Here is a 25,998-nt window from a genome sequence, read left to right on the forward strand (position 1 = left end):
AATCTTGATGTCGATAAACATACTGATCCAAGGAGCCTAACCTCTCTTGTGTATGTTAATGTGCTAGCCAGGGCCAAGTGTAGCATACGCATTTGTGAGCACAGCACACGTGCAACACTTAGAGGGTTGACGGAAGTTTTCACTTTCGGAGGGCAAACTTGCTTTTTGAATCTCATTCATAATCTTTTCTTTCATTTTCATCTTCATTTGGGCTTCGGCCCTAGGATTCATCATCACTATGGCGGACTCTGGCAATTCACTTGGACAATCGAATCTTGGTCGACATTCTGGCTTACCACAAACAATTCATTCTAATCCAAGCACTTCATTATCGCAACCGGCATACCGAGGACCATCCACTCGCACCCGGCATTTCTCGTGGGGAAACGAGCCTTTGCCAAACACATCTAAAGATCGGCATCCATCTAACGAGTCTACACAATCTGCGAAACGTATACGGTCCCGTTCACCTCTAGCTTCAATGGATATCGAGGTCGATCCACAGCATAACCCTACTCCGGTGTTTTCAAATCTCATTTCAACACAAGCTAATATCGAACTTCATCACTTTCTTCTTACTGACCACGACGTTAAATACACCAATCCAAAAATGATCTTTCTTCAAATAATGAAGTACATTCCTCGAGTACGGGACACCCTAGCTCAAATAGTTAAGACCAAAAATTGCTATATTCTTAAATCGAAGGATCCAAATTTTGGAATAATTATACGGAATAAAGCTTCTTACGAAATCTTTGGTAAGAATGCTAAACTGTCGAAACTAACGGACAAACGACAGAAGCAGCCTCCGCTACCTAGAAAACCACCTTTTCTATCAGTTGTGATCAAAGGTGTTTCACCCGATCTAACAGATGCAGAAATTCAGGAGGAACTTAAACAAGAAGGCATTTCAGTTGACAAATGCATTCGCATTAGGAATAATAATGGCCCGACATATCTAGTCCGCGTTCTGTCACAGCGACAAGACACAATTGATTACCTTCTTCGTTTTGGTGCACCTATATATAAGCGAATACATCGGGTTGAACCGTCTAAGACTAACGGACCATTACCGATTCGTTGTGAAAAGTGTCAGATATACAATGACCACAATACAGCCAACTGTCCTAATCAACCGAAATGTGGCTATTATTCGGGGCTCCATGAGACCAAAACTTGTCCTAATCTCAAAGGGCCACCTAAATGCAACACATGTGGTAATGGACTTCATCCTACGTACAGCTACCGTTGCAAAGCTAAACCAGCACCAACACCTGAACGTCCAGAATTAACTGTGCCATTAAAAACAACAGACACTACAGTTCAACCCAATCAATCCATATTACCTCCACTCACAGTAGAAGATTTTCTCCGCTTCACCAGTTTAGTTCTTCAAAACATTTTTCCATTCCAGAGAGCCCTTATTACGCAACATATCATTTCTACCGCAAAGTCAATTTTTCACATAAATCTTCATGCCACTTACTCCAACAATTATGTTCATTTCCATGTTGGATCTCTGGAAACTGCAGTCTAAATTCATATATATATTTTTCATTATGGAGATTAGTTTTCTCTTTGTTAATATTCGATCATTTTTTCAACATAGACGTTTATTAGAAGCTCAATGAAACTGCGTTGAAAATAAATATATTAGCTCGCATTCCTGGATATCTACTACTACGTCATGATTATCACGACCACATGGCTCGTGCCCAAGGTGGAGTCGCAATAGGACATTCTCCAAAATATCCCATTCGAACCTATAGCTTTCGATAATATCCCGGAATACCTACTTTGTTCTATATACTTCCCAACAATAACCATAAATTTCAGCACAATCTATATTAGACCACGCCAACCTTTACCGTTAGAATATTTCAGATACATAGCGAATGCCTTTTTCAATATCATTATCATGGCAGATATTAATATCCACAGCCGGAGTGCTGGAGAAAAAGATGAATTTCAACAGTATATAGCTGATCATCATCTTTATATGCATATTCTTCCTAAGCACACCAGGCCTATAAGCCAAACTACACCAGATGTTGTCATTACATCTCTGAATCTCATAAATAAGTGCCAGATTGAGGTGCTTGATTCTATTGGTAGTGACCATCATCCAGTTAAACTAAAGTTAACACATGGACTTCCAGCTTGTTCTGTTATTGCGCCTCGCTCCGTCTTGAGATACGATAAGGCTCATTGGCCTGAATTCCGACAAGAAATTGAGGATACTCTTCATAGTGTAACACCACCTACCAATGATATCGACCTCACTTCTTGTCTCAATACTATAATTACTGCAATACAACATAGCTCTCAATATCACATTCCAATAGAACAAGTTCATCCTTATAAACCGAAATTGCCTCCAAGCTACCTCACACTTGCACAGAAGGCGCGACAACATCTTCGCGATTACTATCGAACAGGAAACCGTGAATCTCTTCAGCACCACTGTCAATGGCAACGCACAGTTAAGAACTATCTGGATGCATATAAACGCAGGAATTGGGTTCAAACCTGTACCAACTTATCTGAGGATGCACATCCTTCTCGATATTGGAAGCGTTTCAATCAACTTGCTGGCAAGAACACCAAAACTACCTATCCTCTCATTGACCATGGCACACCTCTGTTTTCGGATCAAGATAAAGCAAACGCCTTTGGTACTCAGTTGCAGTCAGTATTTACTCCCTCTGCCGCTTCCACACGTTCAGAACGGATAAACCTATCTAGCATCCCTGCTCTGCAGCCCTCCACAGAGCATGTCATAGATCCGGAACATCCTCTTACAGCACCTATCACCACTGCTGAACTTCACACCGTACTAAAGAGGAAAAAGAATACAGCACCAGGAATTGATAACATCTCTTACCGTCATATCCAAGAAGCTCCACAATCACTACTGGTCCTCCTTGTTGAGATCTTCAATTTCATCCTACAAACTGGTTACTATCCACTGGAATGGAAAGTATCGAAAGTCTGCATGTTTCACAAACCAAATAAGCCTATGCATTCTGTCAGCTCATATAGACCAATCCAACTTACTTCAGTGTTCAGTAAGCTACTAGAAAAAATTCTCGTGTGCCGGCATCATTCATATCTGGAAGCACGCAACATACTACCTATTCATCAAGCAGGCTTCAGACCACGTTTCTCAATTAATGACCAATTGCTTCGCCTTAGCACTATAATCACAAACCAGTATAACAAAGCATTCCCATCATGTCTTATACTCATGGATTTATAAAAGGCTTTTGATAAGGTTTGGCATTATGGACTAATTCAAAAACTTCAGTCACTCAACCTTCCCATGTGCTATTTGAGGCTCATTCATTCTTTTCTTACACATCGTATCGGTTACGTCACTGTTGGTAATGTGCTCTCTTGGCCTATATTTCCGTTTACTGGAGTTCCTCAGGGATCAGCTCTTAGCCCCTTACTTTATATACTTTATTCTTCCGACATACCTCCAACTCCGCACAATGTATTTACTTTTAAATATGCAGACGATACGGCTTTCCTCGCTCTTGGCAAAACTGTACATCAACTTAATACTGCTCTTCAAACTACAGTCAATAATTTCATCATCTGGTGTAAGAAGTGGCATCTAACTATCAACGAAGAAAAAACACAAGCAATAGTGTTCTTGCCACCTAAAAGACGTTCCAGAATTCACAGGAACCCAAGTCTTTTACGAGTCACCGTAGATGGATATCTTATACATCCTACATCGACTGTTACCTACTTAGGCGTGATCTTCAATTCCAAGCTCACCTGAAACGCCCACTTGAAGAGACTAACAGATAAGGCTAAAAATAGATTGAATCTCTTACGCCGACTCACTGGAATAACTTGGGGCCTGAAAGCGGATGTCTTGCTTCACACCTATAAGGCGTTTTTCCGCCCCGTCCTCACTTATGGACATACGGCCTGGTGCAATGCTTCTGCTTCATATTACGAAAAGCTCTGCATACTGGAGAGACACGTGATTCGTCTAGCATATCGCCTTAAACTACCATATCCCACATGGCTCACCTATGAATACATCTCCTTTCCGAAAATTACGGAACATCTTGCAGAACTACGTATTAGATACGTCAACTCTCCCATACACACAGGTCATCCGCTCTTTTTAGACATCCTTCACTCCGACGCTCTCACCGACTCCACCTTTCGGTACAAACTTTCACCATTAAATATATTTATATCTCTATATATCAAGAACACACACCTGACACCGGACGAACGAGAAATCTACGACATTTATTTCATTGGTGATCACATTCCTCATCTTTTTCCATTATTGCACGGAGATCCTCACCATTAACAAGGGCTTTCCCCTGTGTTCATCAGTCCCGAGTCGCCCCGGGACAGAAGATATAACCCTGCATCTGTCTGATTAACACATTTATGTTTGTGACGTTCTAGCACTTCATCTCATTTCTCATCTTCATTACTTTACAATTTCTCTGGCCATATGTTGCACATATTCCTTATCTTTGATTCTCTTGTACTATATCATATGTATGTTTTTTTGCACTATATCATTATGCACTGTTACAGTTATTCTAGTTCTATATATTATGTTTATTAGCATAAATAAAAATAAATGTAAAATGATGACATGAAATTAAATGATGATGAGTTCACAACCCTCTTAATAGATGTTCCACTTCCGCTGATAATAAAGAATATCCCTTAGCCCATCCCCTACCTTTTCCTGCGCCTATTTTGTATATAAGAATCACATGCCAAAGAGAGGGCGTAACCCTCTGAGAGGCAGGAGGATAAAATTTATTACCCATAGACTCGAATTCTCTAAGAGCAATTATAATGTCTCTTCCTCCTTAACTAAAAAAAATTGATGACGATAAAACACAGGCACTTGTCATCATACCATCAGGACGTACCAGTCGGGTCCGACGCAATAGATCTCTTTTACATCTTACCATAGCAGGCACACGCATTTCTGTCACACGTACAGCGAGGTATCTGGGTGTAATCTTTGATGACCATCTTTCATGGCGTGGACATCTTCAGCATCTCATATCTCTAGCGCAAAATAAACTAAATCTTCTGAAGAGATTAGTCGGTACTTCATGGAGCCTTCATCAAGAGACTGTGTTACATACTTACGAAGTCTTCATACGACCATCTATACTTCATGGACACATCACATGGCTTAATGCCAGTAACAAATTCTACACCCGCCTCCAGATAATTGAAAGACATGCATTACGCCTGGCATATCGCATCAAACTGCCTAGTCCTTCCCGGCTACTCTATGAGCGTATTCCGTTTCCACATCTTCTTCTTCATTTGGAAAAACTGCGTACCAGATACATCACTACTCGTTGGAGGCAAGGCTATCCCATCCTCTGCAGTAGTATACGTATAGATGTTGAACAAGAAGTTCCACCCCGTCTACAACCTACACCCCTACAGCATTTAATTACAATGTATGTTCTTTCCCATTCTGACGAACACATAGACGACTATCTATTAGCATATCAACCACCAGATTTATCACCCAACATCTATCCATCTTTTGCACCTTAATTCGCAATAACAAGGGCATCATACTGTCTCTCATTATGTGCCGAGTCGCCCCGGCACAAGAAGATAACCCTTCATCTGTCTAACTAACCAATATCACTGTGTTGTGGTTATTAATCAAGTGATGAATAAAGATCCCCATATAATGAATAAATAAAGACATCAAATAAACGAAATAAAACCTCTTTGTCCTTCCACTTTATCCTTAGTTTCCCTATACAATTAACTTCACTCCCAAGAGAAGGTGTTCCCTTCTACGGGTTTTGCATGATAAAAAAAAATCTTGGTATCGAATTGACACACAAGTAACACGCTAAAGTGGTAGTCATTTTGTGTTGTTTCGACACCACATTTTGGTGTTTCAACACCACATTTGTGTAGGTCTGTGGAGTGGCCAGTTTGATCTCCGGAATTTACACCACCTGACTTTTTCTTATGGGATGTTTAAAAGGACAAAGTGTATCAAGATCACATACGCAATTTGCCCGCGCTACGGGAAGCTATCACAGAAGAGTTCCACAGGATACCAGTACTGCTCTATTAAGCTGCTTATAACAACGTTGTACTTCGTCTCCAGGCATGTTTCGATTTGGAAGGTGCATTCATTGCTGGACCATGCTATGGAGAACAGATATTAGAATGAGAATATGAGAGTAATGTGTTTATATCCAATTTTATGTTCGTGTTATATTCCTAATTTCTTTACCGCAGTCTTTGAAACATCAGATACATAATTATAAGCTACCCTGTAAAAAGATACTTTTGGACACTTAAAATGTCATTTTTTAAATTCAAGTATATTTCTTATGTGTATATCAGCAGTACTACCAGTTAAAAGATATCCATTTTCCTTCATGAAAATAATACCTTTAGACTACCCACATATTGACCACAGGCTAGGACAGGCAAACCGATGCGCAGTAGAGGCACGAAATTGAACAATGGAACAAAGGATCGTACCGCACGTGCTAGACAAAGGTTTCTCCATCGTTTTGATTGTTACACAAGGTCGTTGCATACCTATTTCTCTCTTCACATTTTCTTTTCCTCGGCGTTGATATCTTGTCCTCTGGTCAATATGGCGCTAGTCTCACACATGTAAACGAAAATTATTGGAAATGTTCAGTCGTTTAATGAAGAAGTTGTATTACACAATCTCTAAACATAAATACTTGTAAGAAATGTATAAGGGAAAGTCACAGTACCTTACAAATGCTTCTTTCGTTGTTCACATCGAAACATGTTATAGAAGGCGTCAAAATTGAGCCGTTAGTAAGCTCTGAATGTTTTCGAGCACATGCTTCTTGATCAGCTACAGAAAGCTTCGTCTTTTTCAGACAGGTGGCTGTGATTGACTTCAGCTATTGAAAGAAAATGTTAAACCCATTATGATACAATCCAGTATATGCATGAGTACCAGTATATTATAATATTAAAGCTAATATAGTGGCGTACACAGCATTTTATCACGGATGATTCAAGCTCGTATCGTTTCTGGTTGCGCGTGATTTTTGTATACATATCTTAATATGGTAAATGTTTATTTTCCTATAATATCTTGCTGAAGGGTTGTAAATCTTTGAAAACCGTAAAACGCGGAACAATTTTTTTCGTACATTGATGTGCACATTTGCCACAAGACAGATATAAATGTTTAATGTGACAATACTAGAACAATGCTTTGTGAACTGCAGCACACTACACACTCGTGTTACCCTAGCAGCAGAGACAACTTCCGAACCGCTTGCTGTAAGCTTGCATTCAAAGTCAGCCAAGCTTGCATCCAGCTTGATTGGAAACCGTGTAAGCATGTCACAAGCTTTATTCCAGTAACGAAGTTACATGGGGGCAACTAGTACTCTCAACGGGTCGGGTTGAAGACCGACCCGACCCATGACCCGAATTGACTGTCCTGACCCGACCCGAGCTGACCCGACCCGACCAGAATCGGGGTGGGTCACGGGTCGGGGCGGGTCGGGTCAACCCGATCCGTTTGAGAGCACTATGGTCACGACACTGGATGAACGCTAAAATGCACTCCCATTGGGAATTAAACCCGGACCACGTGTACCGAAGTCTTACACGTTAACCACTAGCCAGATCAAGCGGAGGATTTGCATATGCATCTTAATGAATATTTGGCACTTTTGAGGTTTGCTTATTTCTTTTTATAACTGATACCAATGTCCGACGTGGGAGAAATTTATTTATTTTTTCTTGCTTTAGTTCTATGTGACGAAATTTTTCTTCAAGATCAGTGTTCTCACCTGCTCGGAAGCCGGGGTCTTCTCGGAAGGCAGTAGCAAGAGTCTCTTGGCGGAGACAGAAGGAAATCGTTTAACTACAATGATAAGGGTTGAGGAAACGGGAGAACATCTGTGATTTTTTCCAACCCTTCAACTTTCATTCCAAAATAGGTTCTTATGATCCCGGGACCCGTGCCACTTTGATTTTTCTTTTTCGGTAATTAAAACGTATTTTACAGTATATATAGTTGCACGTAAGAAGATACATAATACGAATTTTGTAATTTAAAATTTAAAAATACAGTATGATATTTAATTATAAACTACTAATTTTATTTCATCACTTTCAGCCCAACAAATGAAATTCAAACAATTCGCTCCTTGGGTCTTGGTCATCAATACTGCGTCTTATCCTTTGTGTTGCAGTTAAGTTTTGGCCCTGCATTTCGTAGTTTTGGTGGTCTTTCATGGTATACAAGAGCCAAGAATGCTCGCCTCATCGGTACAAATGAAGACCAACTGTGATTTTGATTATGGTCTTTCATACTATACGGAAAGCAAGAAATACGCTCATCGCTACTTGATGATCACCAAAACAAGGCCAAGAGCAAGATTACTATACAATTCGTCTTGCATATCCAATCTTTATCTTGTTCTTGTATCGATGTCCTTGGGCTTGGTGAAATAAAATGAAATATTCAGTTTAAGGTCCCTCGATTATGCACCGAAGCTAAGGGAGATGGTGACCATGAGAAATTAATGAAATGAAGAAAGTGGGAGGAAACAGGAGAACCCCGAGAAAACCCATTACACGGCGTTTCTCCACCACAAAGCCCACTTAGCACAAGCTGGGATCGAACCATGGACACCATGCACCAGAGATGAATTCTCTACCACTGAGCCACCGCGGCCCCGCTTGGGCTTGGTTGTCCATATCCAATCTTTCTTTTGGCCTTGCATAAACAACTTCTAGTTTTGTTCTAAATCCAGACTCCATATTGGCGTACGTATTAATATTACAGTCCATTTGTAAAATCAATCTTCCACATTTAAAAATTAAAGTACACACAAGTACAAAAATAAGCATTTACCATAAAAACACTAGCTGCAAGTGTTCAAAATACATTTATGGTTTCTATAAAATCATTTGAAAATTGCCGTTTTTTAATTAGGCAGCTAGTGAAAAACAGCAGCTTTCGACTCCAGTCGAGTTTAAACTCAAACTAAACTTAGTTGACCAAAGTGAACTGACCCGAGTGACCCAACCCGACCCGAGCTGGCCTGACTGACCCGACACGACAACCCGACTTGAGTAGCCTGACCCGACAACCCGACCCGAGCTGACCCGACCCGACCCGTAACCCAACCCGTTTGAGAGCACTAGGGGCAACCTTGCATTCAGTGTTCCAAGCAAGTATTTTATGCTGGCAACAAGTCAATAGAAAATGAACTGTCAGTGATGTTATGACGCTCTGCGAAGGGTCTTAAGCACCGCTTGCAAGTACAACAAAAGGCAGATTGTATGAAAGTACGAGTTGACAGGGCAAGCTTTGATAGCCAAAAGCCATGTACCCGCCAACTGGTCGAAAGCTTTCTTGCTACTTGGGTAGTAGTTAATAAGCATCCTCTCGATCTGCTTAATTACGCAAAGATTTCTTTTCTAGTACTCATTTGTATAGCATCTTAAGGTAACACCAAATCCTACTGAAATAGAAAAACAATATTTTGTGTCCTATTTATTATCAAAACTTCATTTCTTCTTTGCAGCAGTTTTTCTACTAATGCTTCCCCATACCACACTCACCTCATTGACAAATGTTGCCAATTATGGATTAAATATAGTAGGGTAAAGGCACCGAATATGGAATACTTTTTGTTTACTCTTTATTTCTCAGAAATGCTTATTCCAGGGTAAAAATATTATATATCATAATAATTGTGGTACCTTTGCAAAACAAAATACAAGTATGAAAGTTTGTTCCACATCATTGATTTTTTACAATATTACAAAATTGAAAGAACTCAATTTCCCATACTAGGCACACCCCGTTCCTAATATGGAATACTACCTGTTCTTAACATGGAATACTAGAACAAAATATGCGCGTCTGCCTACAATTTGGCGTTTGGTTAATTCGAGCATGAGGAATGCATTCGAGCAATTTATTTGCTTATTTATTAGTTCAAGGAAAGGAGCAATGGAAATGTTTGAGCCTCCAACTCCGAAATCACATCGGTCCTTAAGATAAGTCTACGAATTGGAAAGGACTCGGTCCTGGCCTCACGAAAAGTACCATCTCGTCATACGCCTGATAGGACTGAGAAAAACTAGTGAAAACCTCACTCAAGATGAGCGTCTGAGCAGGGATCTTGCACATTCTCGAATTATCCAAATGTCGCGTTGTAGGCATTGTGATCTGTATATCATATTTGGTAAGTCTATAAGACAAGTAAACAAAAATTACATAACATTCTTAAGATAACTGGAACATTAAAAAGCAGAAATACCAGAATTTTTTGTAGTACAAATATAATTATCGAATTTAACTGTACTCATTCATTATTAGGCCTATGTTTATAAATTGTTGAATAGGCTGTAATAGCTACTTATTTTAACTTTTGGAATAGGTATAATGTCTTTTACCTTGGAATAAGCATGTTTCCAAGATACAGCCGGTAACAAAGATACATAACGGAATATTGTCACTATGTGTGACAAATAATGTAAAAAAAAATTCTCTATATAAAAGTATGAGTTCAGACTACTGGATTAGCGTGTCTTAAGACGTCCAAATTAAGATTACAGTTTACTTTGCAAAACAATTCCCACAAACGTATTTTCTCCACCTTTTATAGGACGCATTTCGTGCTACTATCTTTTACAAACTGGGCATTTTAACCAGTCTCCCTCCTCTACACTGAGCGACCACAATGTCCACATTCCTCATCATCGTGATCACCAATAGGATCATTTAAACTTCACTCTCTTTGATCAAGTCACTCACTGACACTTCGGATTAACTTTCTAATTTGTATCGCGTGATGTCCTTTTCTTTGGCTGTTTCGATTGGATTTTCTTGGGCGGGGTTCGGAAAGCTACACGTTTTACAACACATGCAATGATAAGGCAAAAGCCTGTTGTGATGAAGTAGAGGCAGCTTCTAAACCGTTTTTGTGTGGAGTGCTCGTAATTACTTTCGCCTCACCTGGCTTTCAACAACATGTGTTGCGATTCTGTGGCTGTAGTTGTGGTTAGTGCTCTCAACGGGTCGGGTCGGGTCGGATTGAAGACCGACCCCACCCGACCTGTGACCCGAATTCACTGATTGACCTGACCCGACAACCCGACCCGAGCTGACTCGGTTGAACCGACCCGGGCTGACCCGATTGACCCGGCCCGACCCGTAACCCGACCCGAGCTGACCCGATCCGATTGAGAGCACTATGGTCACGACACTGCACAGTGGTCCGAAACGCCGCAAAACCAGCGCAAAAATCCAAAATGTCAAGTACTGGAGTATGGAGTATGAGTAGCATACACGTTTAGTCCATACAATAGTGTATTCAAAAACAGCAGTAAGTATTTTTTAAATACGAATAGAACGAACATGTAGAGAAGTAAAGTTTGTGTAATGTGTAATTAGAAGTTTGCTGTACAGGAACTGGAAGCAATACTACAGCACCACTCAGCGTCTCCGTTTTGAGAACACAAGTGAACGAATAGGGAAACCCCATGAAACAGAAACTGTACGGAAGTAGCAAAGAGAGGAAGTATATAACTGCTCTCCAGAAACGAACCTGGAGGAATAATATCATATAAAATCTTAGCATATAAGTAGTAGGAGAAATGCACTGTAGTGGTGATAAATCATTGAATTAGTAAAAAAGTACCAAGAGGTACCAGTAAGATTCCTGCATGGGTGTGAAGGACAACATGTATAGGGAACGAACATAACAAAAATTGTTGCACATGTTTGCACATTTTCAGACTAGTCACCTGTTAACATGGGTCAGTACATAAAACAATGCATAATTTGACCAATACTATATCCGCATTATGTACTGTCTTGACACGTTTCGCTTTTCATTTGGTCTTTATCAGAAGGAAGATAGGTGAATTACTAAACCGCACGTCGTTCGCTGTACTTTCGGTGGAGAATGGTTTGAGAACAGTATGTATAGGACATGCAACAGTGGAAATCGCAATCTAACATAGATTTTCTTTTCAGGCCTAATTGTTTTGATATTGTACACATTAGTCTTTGTGATTATACCCAATGTGCTTGTTAAATTCAGAAAGTGATGTTTATTATCTGCTTTTTTCAGGAATAATGGCGTTTAGGCCTACCAGAAGAGACCTTTTTAACGTAATTCTGGAAAAGGCTGGCAAACATCATTCTGAACAAAAAGGACACTTGGAAGAGTACATTACAGGAAAGCTGCGAATTCAGGATAATGAAGAAAAGTGCAAGGAGATAAAGACAGCTATCAAATTGTTCTGCACCAAGATTTTCCAGCGACTAAATAGTTGTTCCAGAATGGTTGATAGGTTTCTTGAACTATATTCTGATTGGCTTAATGCACTTGCAAAGTTACCATTTCTGGAGCTGGCATCTGAAGCTGAAGAAAGTTGAACTACGTCTGGCAGGGGGAGACCTGTTAAATGTTTAAGAAAGTAGTGAATCTGTTAAGAGGAGGAAAACCGTTGAATTTCGTGAGTCGTATGGTTCTGACGTTCTGTCTTATGCAACACAAATGAAACTCCGTAAAGAAGGAAACCGTTTCACAGCATCAAACCTAGTGAAAGAAATAACACTATCATCGCCAACAAGACCGAAGAAAATAAAAGAGGCTTGGAAGACTGCTACGGCTGATCAGCGAATGGTATCATGTACCCCAGATGAAGCCTTGTCACTAACAGTAGAAGCAAAGCTCACCAAACACCAATACAACTTACTTCGGACCCAAGCTAAGGCGAAAGCTGCTGACCTGTATCCATCCTACCACCAAGTTCTCGAAGCAAAAAAGAATGCTATCCTTCGTCTGTCTCTGCAACTGACACTGCAATTGAAGTCAGTCTACAAGATCTTTTAGATCACACAGCTAATCGACTTTTGCAAGTTCAGATGGCTGTTATCACTCAGAGTGAAGTAAGAAAATCTCACCCTTTTCTTTAAATGGGGCTTCGATGGTAGTAGTGGACAGTCTGCGTACAAGCATAAAGATGTTGAAGGGACTATAATTGACAGTGATATATTCGTTGCATCTCTTGTTCCGTTGCAGTTATACGCTACGTCATCAAACGGAAAGCAGAAAACAATCATTTGGCAAAATCCCAGGCCATCATCTGTACGCTTCTGCAGACCTCTGCGGCTTCAGTTTCTTAAAGAAACTCCTCAAATATGCAACAAAGAAAAGGAGTACATAGAACAGCAAATTTCATCCCTCAAATCAACGGATGTGACGTCTGCGGATAGACATATTTCTGTCACTCATCATTTGGTATTAACAATGGTTGATAGCAAGGTATGTAACGCTTTAACGGACACATCATCATCTGTGAGATGTTACATTTGTGGTGCTCTCCCGAAGGAGATGAATGACATGACTAAGGTACGGAAGAGACATGCTAATCCATTGCACTTCCAATTTGGGCTATCAACACTTCATGCATGGATTCGGTTCTTTGAATGTCTTCTTCATGTTAGTTATCGTCTTGATATAAAGAAATGGCAGATCGGTGGTCAGGAAAATATCAACAAGGTTGCACAAAGAAAGAAGGACATCCAAGACCGGTTTAAACAACAAACAGGCTTATTGGTAGACATACCTAAACCTGGCGGAAGTGGGACCACTAACGACGGAAACACAGCACGTAGATTCTTCGCTGATCCAAAACTGTCTGCAGAAATAACAGAAATAAATGAAGTTCTAATTCATCGCTTTTCTTCCATCCTAAATCGTTTACAATGATAAGGGTTAAGGAAACGGGAGAACACCTGTGATTTTTTCCAACCCTTCAACTTTCATTCCAAAATAGGTTCTTATGATTCCGGGACCCGTGCCACTTTGATTTTTCTTTCTCGGTAATTAAAACGTATTTTACAGTATATATAGTTGCACGTAAGAAGATACGTAATTTGAATTTTGTGATTTAAAATTTAAAAATACAGTATAATATTTAATTATAAAGTACTAATTTTATTTCATCACTTTCAGCCCAACAAATGAAATTCAAACAATTCGCTCCCTGGGTCTTGGTCATCAATACTGCGTCTTATTCTTTGTCTTGCAGTCAAGTCTTAGTCCTGCATTTCGTAGTCTTGGTGGTCTTTCATGGTATACAAGAGCCAAGAATGCTCGCCTCATCGGTACAAATGAAGACCAACTGTGATTTTGATTATGGTCTTTCATACTATACGGAAAGCAAGAAAATACGCTCATCGCTACTTGGTGATCATCAAAACAAGGCCAAGAGCAAGATTACTATGCAATTCGTCTTGCATATCCAATCTTTATCTTGTTTTTGTATCGATGTCCTTGGGCTTGGTGAAATAAAATGGAATATTCAGTTTAAGGTCCCTCGATTATGCACCGAGGCTAAGGGAGATGGTGACCATGAGCAATGAATGAAATGGTGGAGTGAAGAAAGTGGGAGGAAACAGGAGAACCCTGAGAAAACCCACTATACGGCGTTTCCCCATCACAAAGCCCACTTAGCACAAGCTGGGATCGAACCATGGACACCATACGCCAGAGATGAATTCTCTACCACTGAGCCACCGCGGCCCCGCTTGGGCTTGGTCGTCCAAATCCAATCTTTCTTTTTGCCTTGCTTAAACAATTTCTAGTTTTGTTCTAAATCCAGACTCCATATTGACGTAGATATTAATATTACAGTCGATTGGTAAAATCAATCTTCTACATTTAAAAATTAAAGTGCACACAAGTACAAAAATAAGCATTTACCATAAAAACACTATCTGCAAGTGTTCAAAATACATTTATGGTTTCTATAAAATCAATTGAAAATTGCTATTTTTAATTAGGCAGCTAATGAAAAACAGCAGCTTTCGACTCCAGTCGAGTTTAAGCTCAACCTAAACTGAGTTGACCAAAGTGAACTGAACCGACTGACCCGACCCGAGCTGACCCGATTGACCCGACCCGAATAACCCGACCTGACAACTCGACCCGAGTAGCCTGACAAGACAACCCGCCCTGATTAGCCTGACCCGGCAACCCGACCCGACAACCCGACCCGTAACCCGACCTGTTTGAGAGCACTAGTTGTTTTAGCGGACTGACTACTTCAATCGGCACTGTCGCGCTGTTCTCTTCACTTTGCACTGAAGACGACACGGCAATTAGGACATTTGAACCAATAAATAATCTGTGAAAGTTTCATTCGAATCGGTTTATGCGTTCAGGAGTTATCGCGAGACAAGACAAATGTCAAACGTCTCGACTAGGAGACGTTCGCTAACACTTGATCCAAAATAATATGTTAGGTCTAATATAACTTACAATTCAGTTATTCTTCTTCACGTCTAGTTCACATACGTATAAACCCATTTCCGAATATTCTATATTAGGATTCTGCAACTATTCCTTATTAGGAAAATTGCTATTTTGGATAGTTCTCCTCGTACACACGGTTACGTGATTTTCTGTGTATTGAATTTTTATGACCTTATGGTACACTACATAAGTAATCTAAATATCACAAATTCAACAATAGTACATGCCTCTTTGCTTAGGTTCAGCAACCTGGAAATATATGCCCGGAGAACTCAAGCTCTTCAAAAAAATATTCAGCAACAAAAGAAAATATTATGTTATCGTTCGGCAGCAAACTACACATGCACAGCTTGAGGGCGCCACTGTGCACAAGTTTACGTAAAGTCCACTCGGTGGCAGTACATAGCAGACAAAATAATATGGTATTTCATATTACGAACGCATTCCATATATGGCTCACCCACCCTAATGTTCACTTTTCCTGTATGCGCATTTTTCCCGTAATTACACTATATAGCAAGAAGCTGTTTTCTGTAATTAATGAAGCTTCCCAAGAATAAAATCCATCTCTATTCTAATCTATCTACTTAAAGTCGGAAAGGGTATAAATGTATTACCACTTCTGGTTTCAATATTAATTGAAAAAAAATATCACGCTAGTTAAAACTAACTCCTTCACAGGGTATACACGTGATAGCTTCTTGTTTTAACATACTACATTATGCCCTTTTGTAGCTTGTCTTAGGTGAGCGTAGTTACAGCTTCGTTTCTCAGTATAAAACATATTTTTTCGGTTTTAACCCAGTACTGTGAAGCCATTAAAGATCAATTGGAATTAGATCTAAAACTTGCTGAGCTACAGTCTAAAAATTTAGAAATAACGGAGATGAGAATCTTATGCTGACTACATATCATCCAACTGTAAGCTGTCGACCAGGATACTTGTTATAATACGTATATATTTTATGGATACGATCTGCATTGCAGAGTATGTCAAACAATTTTCCCCTCTTAATAGCTGTTAAGGAAGTTTTCATTTCCTACGATACCATTTGAACACTACAATTTGTGATAGATTGGCAACAGTGTTAATCTGGAGACATAAGCCTCGCTGCTGAGCAGGACGTTAAACTCAAAAATCATCAATCATCATGATTGAAGATTAGGGCGCAAAATTTCCGGTCGCCAGGTCGCCATTGGCGACTAGAAATTTAGAGTTGGCGAATGGTTTATGCCTAAAGTCATAGGACAATTTCTGTTTTACATGAAAATATTTGTCACTGAGTGAGAGAAAACACGGAATGTGAAGTGTTCATAACGGTCTTTATGCCCTGATGTATTATCTTTCTTTGTCAAACTAAAGGCCATAGGAGGGGGGGACCTCTCATAATTTGTGCGTGAGAAATACTGGCGACCATCAGTTTTGGATTGGCGAGTGCGAATGACTTTAAATTTTGCGCCCTGTTGAAGGTTTTGTCTAACAATTTCCCCTTGGCGATATTTACAGTGTACATTTCTTTAACCTATTTAAGATAAAAGGTCCACATTCAAGAGATATCCACAAAATAAAGTCGGAAAATAATTCATAAACATGAGACGAAGAATGGAATGCCTCATATCCAAATGGTGAATTATTGTGTATTTTGTCTTAATTCTTCTGTTTCTGTGTAAATCTTTATTATAAAAGGAATTCTAAATTGAAATTTCCTCGCTTACCGTATCACCCCATCCTATTGTTGTACATTCTTGTCCTCTTATTATTGCTTCATCAGGCCCTGGTAGAGAAACCGGTTGAACATAGTCGTTGAAAATAAATGGTACATCAACCTAAGAGAAATAACAGAATGTGAAAAGTACATACATTTCAGTGTCTGGCAATCGAGACAAAAGACATAGAAACAATGATAAAAATTAATATTTTCCTAAGGGGCAAGAAGCCACTTCCGAATGCAGTGAAACCTGTTGGCCACCATCAATTCCATTAGAAAATGAACAACTTGATCTTGAACATCTAACCAACTTACACAAAATAAATGTACTTTCAAAGAAAATGTATTATCCAAAGTGCACCCGTAAAGTAAACTGTCACGGTAGTATGACAACACTAGATAGACTTTTGTCTAAACTTCGAATTATTCCTTGTTTAAATCGGTTTGATGCAGTTTGTATCTGTTTAAACTGGTATGATGCAGTTTGTATCTAGGACAGTGTTGCCACACTTGGTACAATCGTACCAAATTCAGCCCTTTTTGTCATTCATAGGCCCGTTGGTACCACGCTGGCATTTTCAACCCCTTTTGTGAAAAAGTTGGTACAATCCTACCCAATTCAGCACCATTTAACAATTACTTGTCACGTTTTCAAAAGTGTCAGTAAGACTTTTACCACATCTCACGTTACTCATACTGTGAACTTAAAAAATGCTCTTGAACATTAATTCTGTATAAGCTACGCACTTTGTGTGGAAAGCGAGAATAAGGTGCAATAATTTATATTTTAATATTTTATTATAACGTACTGTTTACGCATACCGTTTTGTTTTATTGGTCACTTTGAAATAGAGATGTGTTTGGTTTCCTTACAATACATACCGAAGATGATAAAACTGTTTCCCCTTTTAATTTGCAGCCTCTGTTATACTTCCTATGTGCGAGAAAGTTTAATCTACTTCCACGGTTCTTCGGGATCCTCCTATTTGGATGCTTTAAAAAAGTCTTTTTTTAAAAAAAAAAAAAAAAAAAAAAAACAATTTCTTGATTGGACTCTTGGAAGAGGGGGAAGTATTCTAGAACTTTACCTATTTTTTAAATAATGAATTCAGCCCTTTTTCTTTCAATTTGGTACTATTTTTCAGCCCACTCCGGAGCTAGGACTGAGGCAACACTGATCTAGGAAAGCGTGCAGCAAATGCAAGTAGTATGAAGTCATCGTATGAAACTGTTGATGTCGGGTTTCATCATCTACCATAATACATTTTAGGAAATTATTGTCCCTTACTCTAGTAATCACCAAAGCTTTACAATACTCCTTCCTATTCACTTCTAGCGGTTCTCTCAAAAGTGAGAGGCATTTTGCAAAACAAGCATATACTTTTCTCATTTTCAGGTATTTCGTTAAAATCAACCTAAAGCTTTCTTTGTTTATCTGAAGCACGGTTAACAGTTGCTCTGTGGTTACATGTCTATCAGCTCTTACCAGTATCTACACGAAATTTCTCTACATTTTCCTCATTCTTTGACGTTCAAAGGAGTTCTAACCTTCAAACATTATCAACATTTTTTCATCTATATTTGAAATGGCTGTATAATTGATAAACCTGGATTCTTGATAATGCTGCATCACCATCTGTAAAATACTTGTCTAATTCGTAACAAAACTTTACATTAGAATGTTCTATTTAGATGCACGTGTTTCGTGCGATGACTTCACACCAGATAAATTTGTCACACTCCTACAAACTGCGTTAAATCTATTTAAATAGGCAGTAATACGAAGGTGAGGCAAAAGTCTTTCCAGTGTTGTCATACTGTCTAAGAGAGTTGGCTTTTTTTTTTTTTGGAAAAAGTTCGGTTACTTCAAGGGCGTAATTTATAGATTGCAATATATATAGTACTTCTAACGCAGTAACTATTTACTACCTATGTATTAATTTGTATTTCGTAATTAAGTAATAATTATTTCTGCAATATAAAGGAATCTATGTAATAAATACTCAGCTCGTACGTATATAATTTCCGTCAAGACAGCGCCGTCTACATGAGCACTACTTTTAATTAACACACATACGCCAAAAATTAGTGCTGACGATACCATATAGAAAGAAAATTAATATGTTCTCATCATGAAAATGAGGAATCGATTTTTGTCTTTGATGATGTCGCAATTAGAGATTTCGTGTTTCTTCTGACTTTCTGCTAAGAATACTATTTTTTTTCCTACGCAGTATCGTCAGCTCTAACTTAGCATTAATTTCTGAAGTATGTGCAAAAGCTAGTGTTCATGTAGGTGCGATAGCTAGTGCTGTCTTCACAGACATACGTACGTAGTCCCCCACATAATCAAATGGTGTTCGTGGAACCCCGCTTAATTCTCACTCATGTTATAGCATTTTGAATATGATCCAGTATCCTGAGGCAATTGAAGGAAATGCTGGTTTTGAGAGATATAATAGTGAATCGGTCAAGAAAGCAATAAATAATGACGTTAATGTCGATGCATTGACCACCCATCTTCCAGTTGCTTAAGTGTCATATATCTTGATGAAGTGTAGCTCCAGGAACGTTCAACTTATACTTCACAAAAAATTGTTGCAGTGAAAAGATTTAATCCTTAACCGACTAAAAAAATAAGTTTTTAACCAACTCGTTTATATATATATATATATATTCTGGGTGTGTTGACGCATAACTTCGAAAAGTGAATCGATCTTCTTTATTCTTTCTCTGTTTGAAAGATTGTATATCCCTGGTGGTCCCATAAAAATTTCTGTAAGATATGATGGTAATCTTTGGAGCTACACTATGAAACACCTAAACGAATGCTAAGTAATTACAGCAAACTATCATACTTATAGGCAACCACACATTCGTGAGTGTGATTGTGGCTGCATAACTACGTAGGGGTTGTATTGCAAAGTTTCGGAGCAATGTAACATTTGACAAGTGGATTACGTGTGTGAAGTCGGTTAACATTTTATGAAAAAAACAATTATAATTATTCAGTAACAAATTTCTTACTATAACAGCTCCACTCTGAATTTTTAAATTAGTGTGTGTGGAAGGTGCCTTCGGTAATAATAAAGAAGAATAAATCGTACAAAACAGACATTTCCATATTACAACTAAAATTTCGTACAGTAAATGTGTATATCTGGCAAAACTGTCTGAACAAGGCGAATTTCCAGATTGTTGAACTTAAAAAGCAGGTACAAAGTTGTCTGAAGGAAAAAATAGCTTTATTGATTAGAAGGACTGGAGCAAAAGTATATCATATGCGTTTAACAGGTCTGTTTAAAGGAGATTATGCCGATTAGCCTCAATATCCTAAGATTGAAGATTCTAAGTGCTGACCAGAAATCAGGTCTAACATTTAATGAGAACATTCCGCTTAAATAAAAGAGGAATTCGTCGTTTCCGTTAGCGTCTTCAAAAAAATAAAGCTCCTCCCCAGATATAAAGCTTCTCTAAAGAAAACTTTGTCCGCAATTGGAATATCTTTCAGCAAATGTAAAAGGTGATTCTCTGAGATGACTGTTATACAGTTATAAATTCACCCACTTCTAGCACTGGTAACTTCTGCACTAATATTCATTAGAGTGGTGGGATCACCTCTCATACAATTTATCCCTAGCAATATCTGGATACATAGCTGCCCTGACATCATCATTCTGTTAGTTCAGTTGATACTAAAAGCAAGAAGTTATCTTTTGAGACTACGATATTTGTCGAAGGATATGTTGAAAGTGTGGATATTGCTATGATAACATATTCATGATGAACACCAGCACTTTTTCTTAAAAGAAAGAAGAAAGCACTGCAAATACTCATTGAAAAACAGACTAAACATCAAGAAAACTGACTAAACATGGATTTGAAATATATGCAATACGAGAGAGGAAAGATAGTGTTTCATTTCTGTATTTTAAGGTCTTATTTGTCGTTTCAGTTTGTGTCCACTTGTTTCTGGTCACAAGAAATATGTCTGTCCATTTTAAACCTTAACTTCAAATGTGACTGACTAGCTCATAAGAGTGATATTTTGCTTATAACAGAGAGGCAGGTGTTCAGGGAACAGGCAGAAGAGACCAATTAGATTTCTCGTCTGTGTTTGCTGCGTTGGGAAATGTTTATTTCTAACATATATTCTATAACTTTGAAGTGGATGCATTATCGTTTGTGTAGTGAGGTGAGGCGAGGCGACACGATAACACTATAGCAGCTCATATTACAAAACAAGCTTCAAGTTAGATGCTAAAGAGGAGAGATTTTATAATCTCCCATTTGCCATTCTAACAATCAGCTGTGTTGAACAACACTTCTAAATGCAAGCGGTTATGTGAATATTTGCTTGCAATCAGTACGTTCATGTGATATTATTTTTCTCAAAAGATGCAGATTTTTTAAAAAAGAATTTCGAATATTATAATCATACTAAGAAAAGATATTAAAAATGGAACGACCTGTTTCGTCTATTCCTGGATGAACGAAATCACCACTCTACAATGGAGAGCAATAACACAATTCTAAGTTCGATCTCAGATGAAATAAATAATTACCTATTATTAAAATTTCAAAATACAGACTGGATTTTAAATGTATTTGCTACTTACTTTCAAAAGTAGAATATCCTTCCCGTTGTCTACAAAATTCTCGTATGGAATTATTTTTTCGACTTTTCTTCGCTGTTCGAAACAAACTGTTTCTTGTTCAATATTACTATCTAATCTACCAGCAATAATAAATAATGGTATGCAGTTTTGATACGTCCACATCACTGGCCTAGAACAAAAGATTGAACAAAGGTTAAGACTGTAAAGTTTGTAAGATTGAAGATTGTAATTTCATTTCAGCACGTTTAAAACTCTTTGTAAATTACAATCAATGTAATAATAAGAACTTGCGTATTTCCCAGAAAGTATGAAATATTTGCACTTTTTTGATTGCGAACTCTCCTGATTTTTGGAATGACACAACTGATGACAAGATGATCCGGGTCGTAAATGTGACCCGGATTTATGTTCACTAAAAATTGAAAATATGCAAGTAAATAGCCTATACCGTAAAAAATATGAAAAAGTAATAAGCACTTAAGTAACAGCTTATTCGTTCAAATGTACTTGTTTACAATGTTTTCTCTGTGCGTAAGGAACTTTAACAGTACACTGCAAGAAGTTTTTCAGATTTTTCTGCTTTCAAACTTCGTCTTATATATATGTTAAAATAAGTTTATAGGCCAAAAGTGGCATTTCAGCATCAACTGATGTTATTAGATAATATCTGTAGAATTGCACAGAAAGTTCGGAACATTCATCCGGCAAAGATTTACTGATCACACCTGTGGCGTACGCAAGGCAAGTTTGGAAAACTCCTTCCTTGAGCAAAATATTATGAAAAAATGAACATTTACAATTTACCATCTGGAAGTGTTTTTACTCCCTTGGTGAACTTCTGCGTACGCAACTGGCTATGTATCGGTTGACTTGCTCTATCTTTTTTCTTTTTATTTTTTAACTAAGTTCGAGTGAGTCGCAGAGGAATTCACCTTAAGTTTCCAGACTTAATTATTACAATTGTCGAAAAATATGCATAAATGAAATTAAAATCTTGATAGGCAGTATCTCTTTTTAATGTTATAGAGGAGTATTCCAGAGGGTAGGAAAAATAGTATCTTAAGAGATGCCCAATACACACGAAACTACCAGTTCAGAAGTTAAAATGATTTGTAACTTGAAACATACGCAGAAATATGCGAACACACTTAGAATATGTAATAACGTACCAAATATGATTTAGTATATGCTCAGTCATTCATTTCTACTACTACTACTATTATTTTCAATAACTAAGACAGACGTTTCTAATTCAGAGCTCTGAGAACAATCACATTGCCATTCATGACCTTAGAGAAGGACCAGGAAGATAAAGAAAAAGAAACACTTCGGAAGTGAAATTATTGCAGTTTGTTCAGTACATCTACAAGGTCTGTTCGGAAAGTAATGTCAGCAAGTCCACAAGTACAAGAAAAAACTTTTATTTAGATAATAATAATAATAATAATAATAATAATAATAATAATAATAATAATAATAATAATAATAATAATAATAATAATAATAATAATAATAATAATATGTGTACATTAAAATTCTTCAGAATATTGTCCTTCTGCGCCGATACATCTTTGGCAGCGGGATTTCCATTCTGCGAAGACATTGTATTTAGAGGTTGACAGGCGTCCAGCGCAGGCTTCATCGTCGAACTTTTCGCGGCCTTCCATAAACATCTTGTGCCACCTGTAGACTTGCCTTTGCGATAAACACTTATCCCCGAAGGCCTGTCAAAGCATTGGAAAAGTTTCCGCTGTAGACTTTGCCGAACACACAAAACTAGATCGCGTATCTCTGTTCCAGGGAGAGCTGTATCACGACTTGTACAAGAGACGAAACAGAGGTATACGAAATTGTCCGTCCTTTATCTCCGAGAGCTCGGAAATAACTGAGCAAGCACTCGCTCGGTGGTTGACTCACACCACCATCGATCTTGGCGAATAGCTCGTGCTGAAACACACAGTCACTCCACGATAAAATGTTTCTTTGCGGACAGACCTTGTATATACAGACGCTCAGGTAGGTTAGAGATGAGCACAATATTATTATACCATTGGCACTCTTCCACCAATTTGTTATAATTCATTGTTATGAATGATTCATTCGAGTACCATAATAAAGCATTGTTAATGATGGCAAAGAGAACAGTTTAACTATACCATGTTATATTCATTTATATAAATAACATCATTCAATGAAATTCTATTTACTTACTAACGTAAGCACATTCAATATCATTATCACATCTCATTTGCATTGTTTTATTGATCGGTCATTTTATTGTGACACTTTGATATTAAACCTTCAGAGCATAAAGTGCTCTATGACAGGACAATGTTCTGTTGGCTAAGCTTGTAAGCTTGGTCTACGGAGTAAAGTATGGAAAAGAAAAAGATTATATATATATATATATATATATATATATATATATATATATATATAATTCATTTCGTCGTATTAAAGAAAGAAAAAGAACTTACGATGGAGTTTCTGTGATGACACAATGTCCAGCGGACAAAACCCAGTAATCGTTTAAAATTACTCCACCGCAATTATGGACAGTTCCTGCATTTAGTTGCATCCTAATGGACACCTGTGAAAAAGAGCAAGTCTTAATCCATGAAGGACAACAATATTAAAAGCTGAAAAACTTTTGTTTCTACTTTATTACTTTTGAATATTTTAAGTTGGTTTAACTCTATACAAAATATTAAGTCTTTCAGTTCCACTATGAATTTTAGATTCGTTTATAAAAGTCGAAAGTTTAAGCTAAAATTGGAATGTGGACAAATATATTAAAATGTAAATAATACTTAAAAATATGTTCAGATTCAATGTAAATATAGAGATCGATGTGATTTTAAGAAAACAACCTTTAGAGTACTTAAATTGACAAATCAAGGTCAATACACAGGGGGTCTGCTAAAATTCAAAAATGAAATTTTGTGACTTTTTCTTGATGTTTTCTTTGGCCAACCATAAAATTTCGTAACATTCTCAAGAGGGAATTTTGGTGTGAATTAGGTCGAATTTTCATGCATGCAATAGAAGCATGCTTTGATAGCGATTTGGTAGCAACTAAAGTCGACCATAGACATTTTTGGTGGTGAATTTTGATGTTTTATAGAACAAAATTTTCCAGTCTGTGCTTATATTAGTACAGATTACAAAAAAATCGTGACCCCGAAACTAAATGTCGTGACTTTTTCTTGACTTTCATGACTGTTTTCTGATTTCGTGACTTTTCCTGACATTCATGACTTTCGTGACCGATAAGCACCCTGATACAGCTTTTATGCAACAGACAAATAGTACCAAACTACTACGATTAATAAGGAGCTTCACAACAGGCAACCACGCTAAACATTTTCTCCCGTTTCTACTACAGTTACCCATGTCGCATAGGAATGTGAGGTTAATAGTCTTACATAAGAATAGAGTTTTTACTAACATTTTTGTTTGCTTTTTGTCTCAAGTACAGACTGTGTACTTGCATGAAAGAGCTTGAATTAGTTTTGTCTAGACCACAGTTTCTCAACCTGGAGGGCGCGAAGATAAGCGTAAGAGATAAATATAATTAGAATCTAATACTGGAAAATATTTTTAAATATTATTTGGAATTTTGTTCTGATAGACCTAGTTTTATTTTTATATATACTGTTAAGAACAACAAAAATTAGGTCTACTAAAGATTTTCAACAGGTGCAGAGGTGTTTAAAAATCAATTAAATGAAAGAGGCATGGTATGAAATTAATGAGAACTGCACATTGAAATACTAGAAAAATACAAATGCAACAAAACCTGAATATTGAAATACAACTAAAATTGAAAGCGAATGAGATACCTGAGTATGGTGTGATTTCACTAGTGCAGCAATGTCCGGTTCAATCTTTGTGACGCACATTATCAAGTTATTTCCGACTGGTAAGCGATTTCTAGTCTTTCTTTTTATGCCTACCATGGAAGAAAAACCACTTTCGCACAGGCACAATGTAACAAATGGAATTATTACTTTTAAAGCAGCAGATACCAGACTAGGATATTCCTCTCTCTTCTTCAGCCAGAACTTCTCCAAGTCTTCGTTACGGAAAATCAGTTGTAAGGACTTGTCCGTTTAAATCCATTCGCTTTTAGGGAAATCACTATATCCACAATATGCAAGAAATGAATTCTACTATTATAGAAATAGGTGGATATCGTGAGATTGAATTGGATTGAATTGAATTTTATTGCGTTCAATGACCATTTATATGGCTGATTGCCATATGGTATAGAACATGTTAATAATATTATACAAAATGTATATTCATATTATTGTAAAAACATAACTACTTTTA

The 25,998-nt window shown here is 37.7% G+C and overlaps 1 protein-coding gene across 1 annotated transcript in view; it reads right to left on the reverse strand.

Moving 5' to 3' along the window:
- The window catches only part of LOC145681232 (transmembrane protease serine 9-like), a 140,975-nt gene that overhangs the window by 86,203 nt on the left and 28,774 nt on the right, over positions 1-25,998 (reverse strand). The window contains exons 4-7 of the mRNA XM_081752818.1: positions 24,141-24,253; positions 21,664-21,832; positions 17,052-17,162; positions 6,774-6,929 (exon numbers count right to left, since the gene is read on the reverse strand). Coding sequence (XP_081608944.1) covers positions 6,774-6,929; positions 17,052-17,162; positions 21,664-21,832; positions 24,141-24,253 — 549 coding nt within the window. The remainder of the gene's footprint in view (positions 1-6,773; positions 6,930-17,051; positions 17,163-21,663; positions 21,833-24,140; positions 24,254-25,998) is intronic.

This window comes from Thermobia domestica, chromosome 1 (assembly GCF_964235325.1).
Source record: "Thermobia domestica chromosome 1, izTheDome1.hap1.1, whole genome shotgun sequence".
NCBI classification, from domain to species: Eukaryota; Metazoa; Arthropoda; class Insecta; order Zygentoma; family Lepismatidae; genus Thermobia; species Thermobia domestica.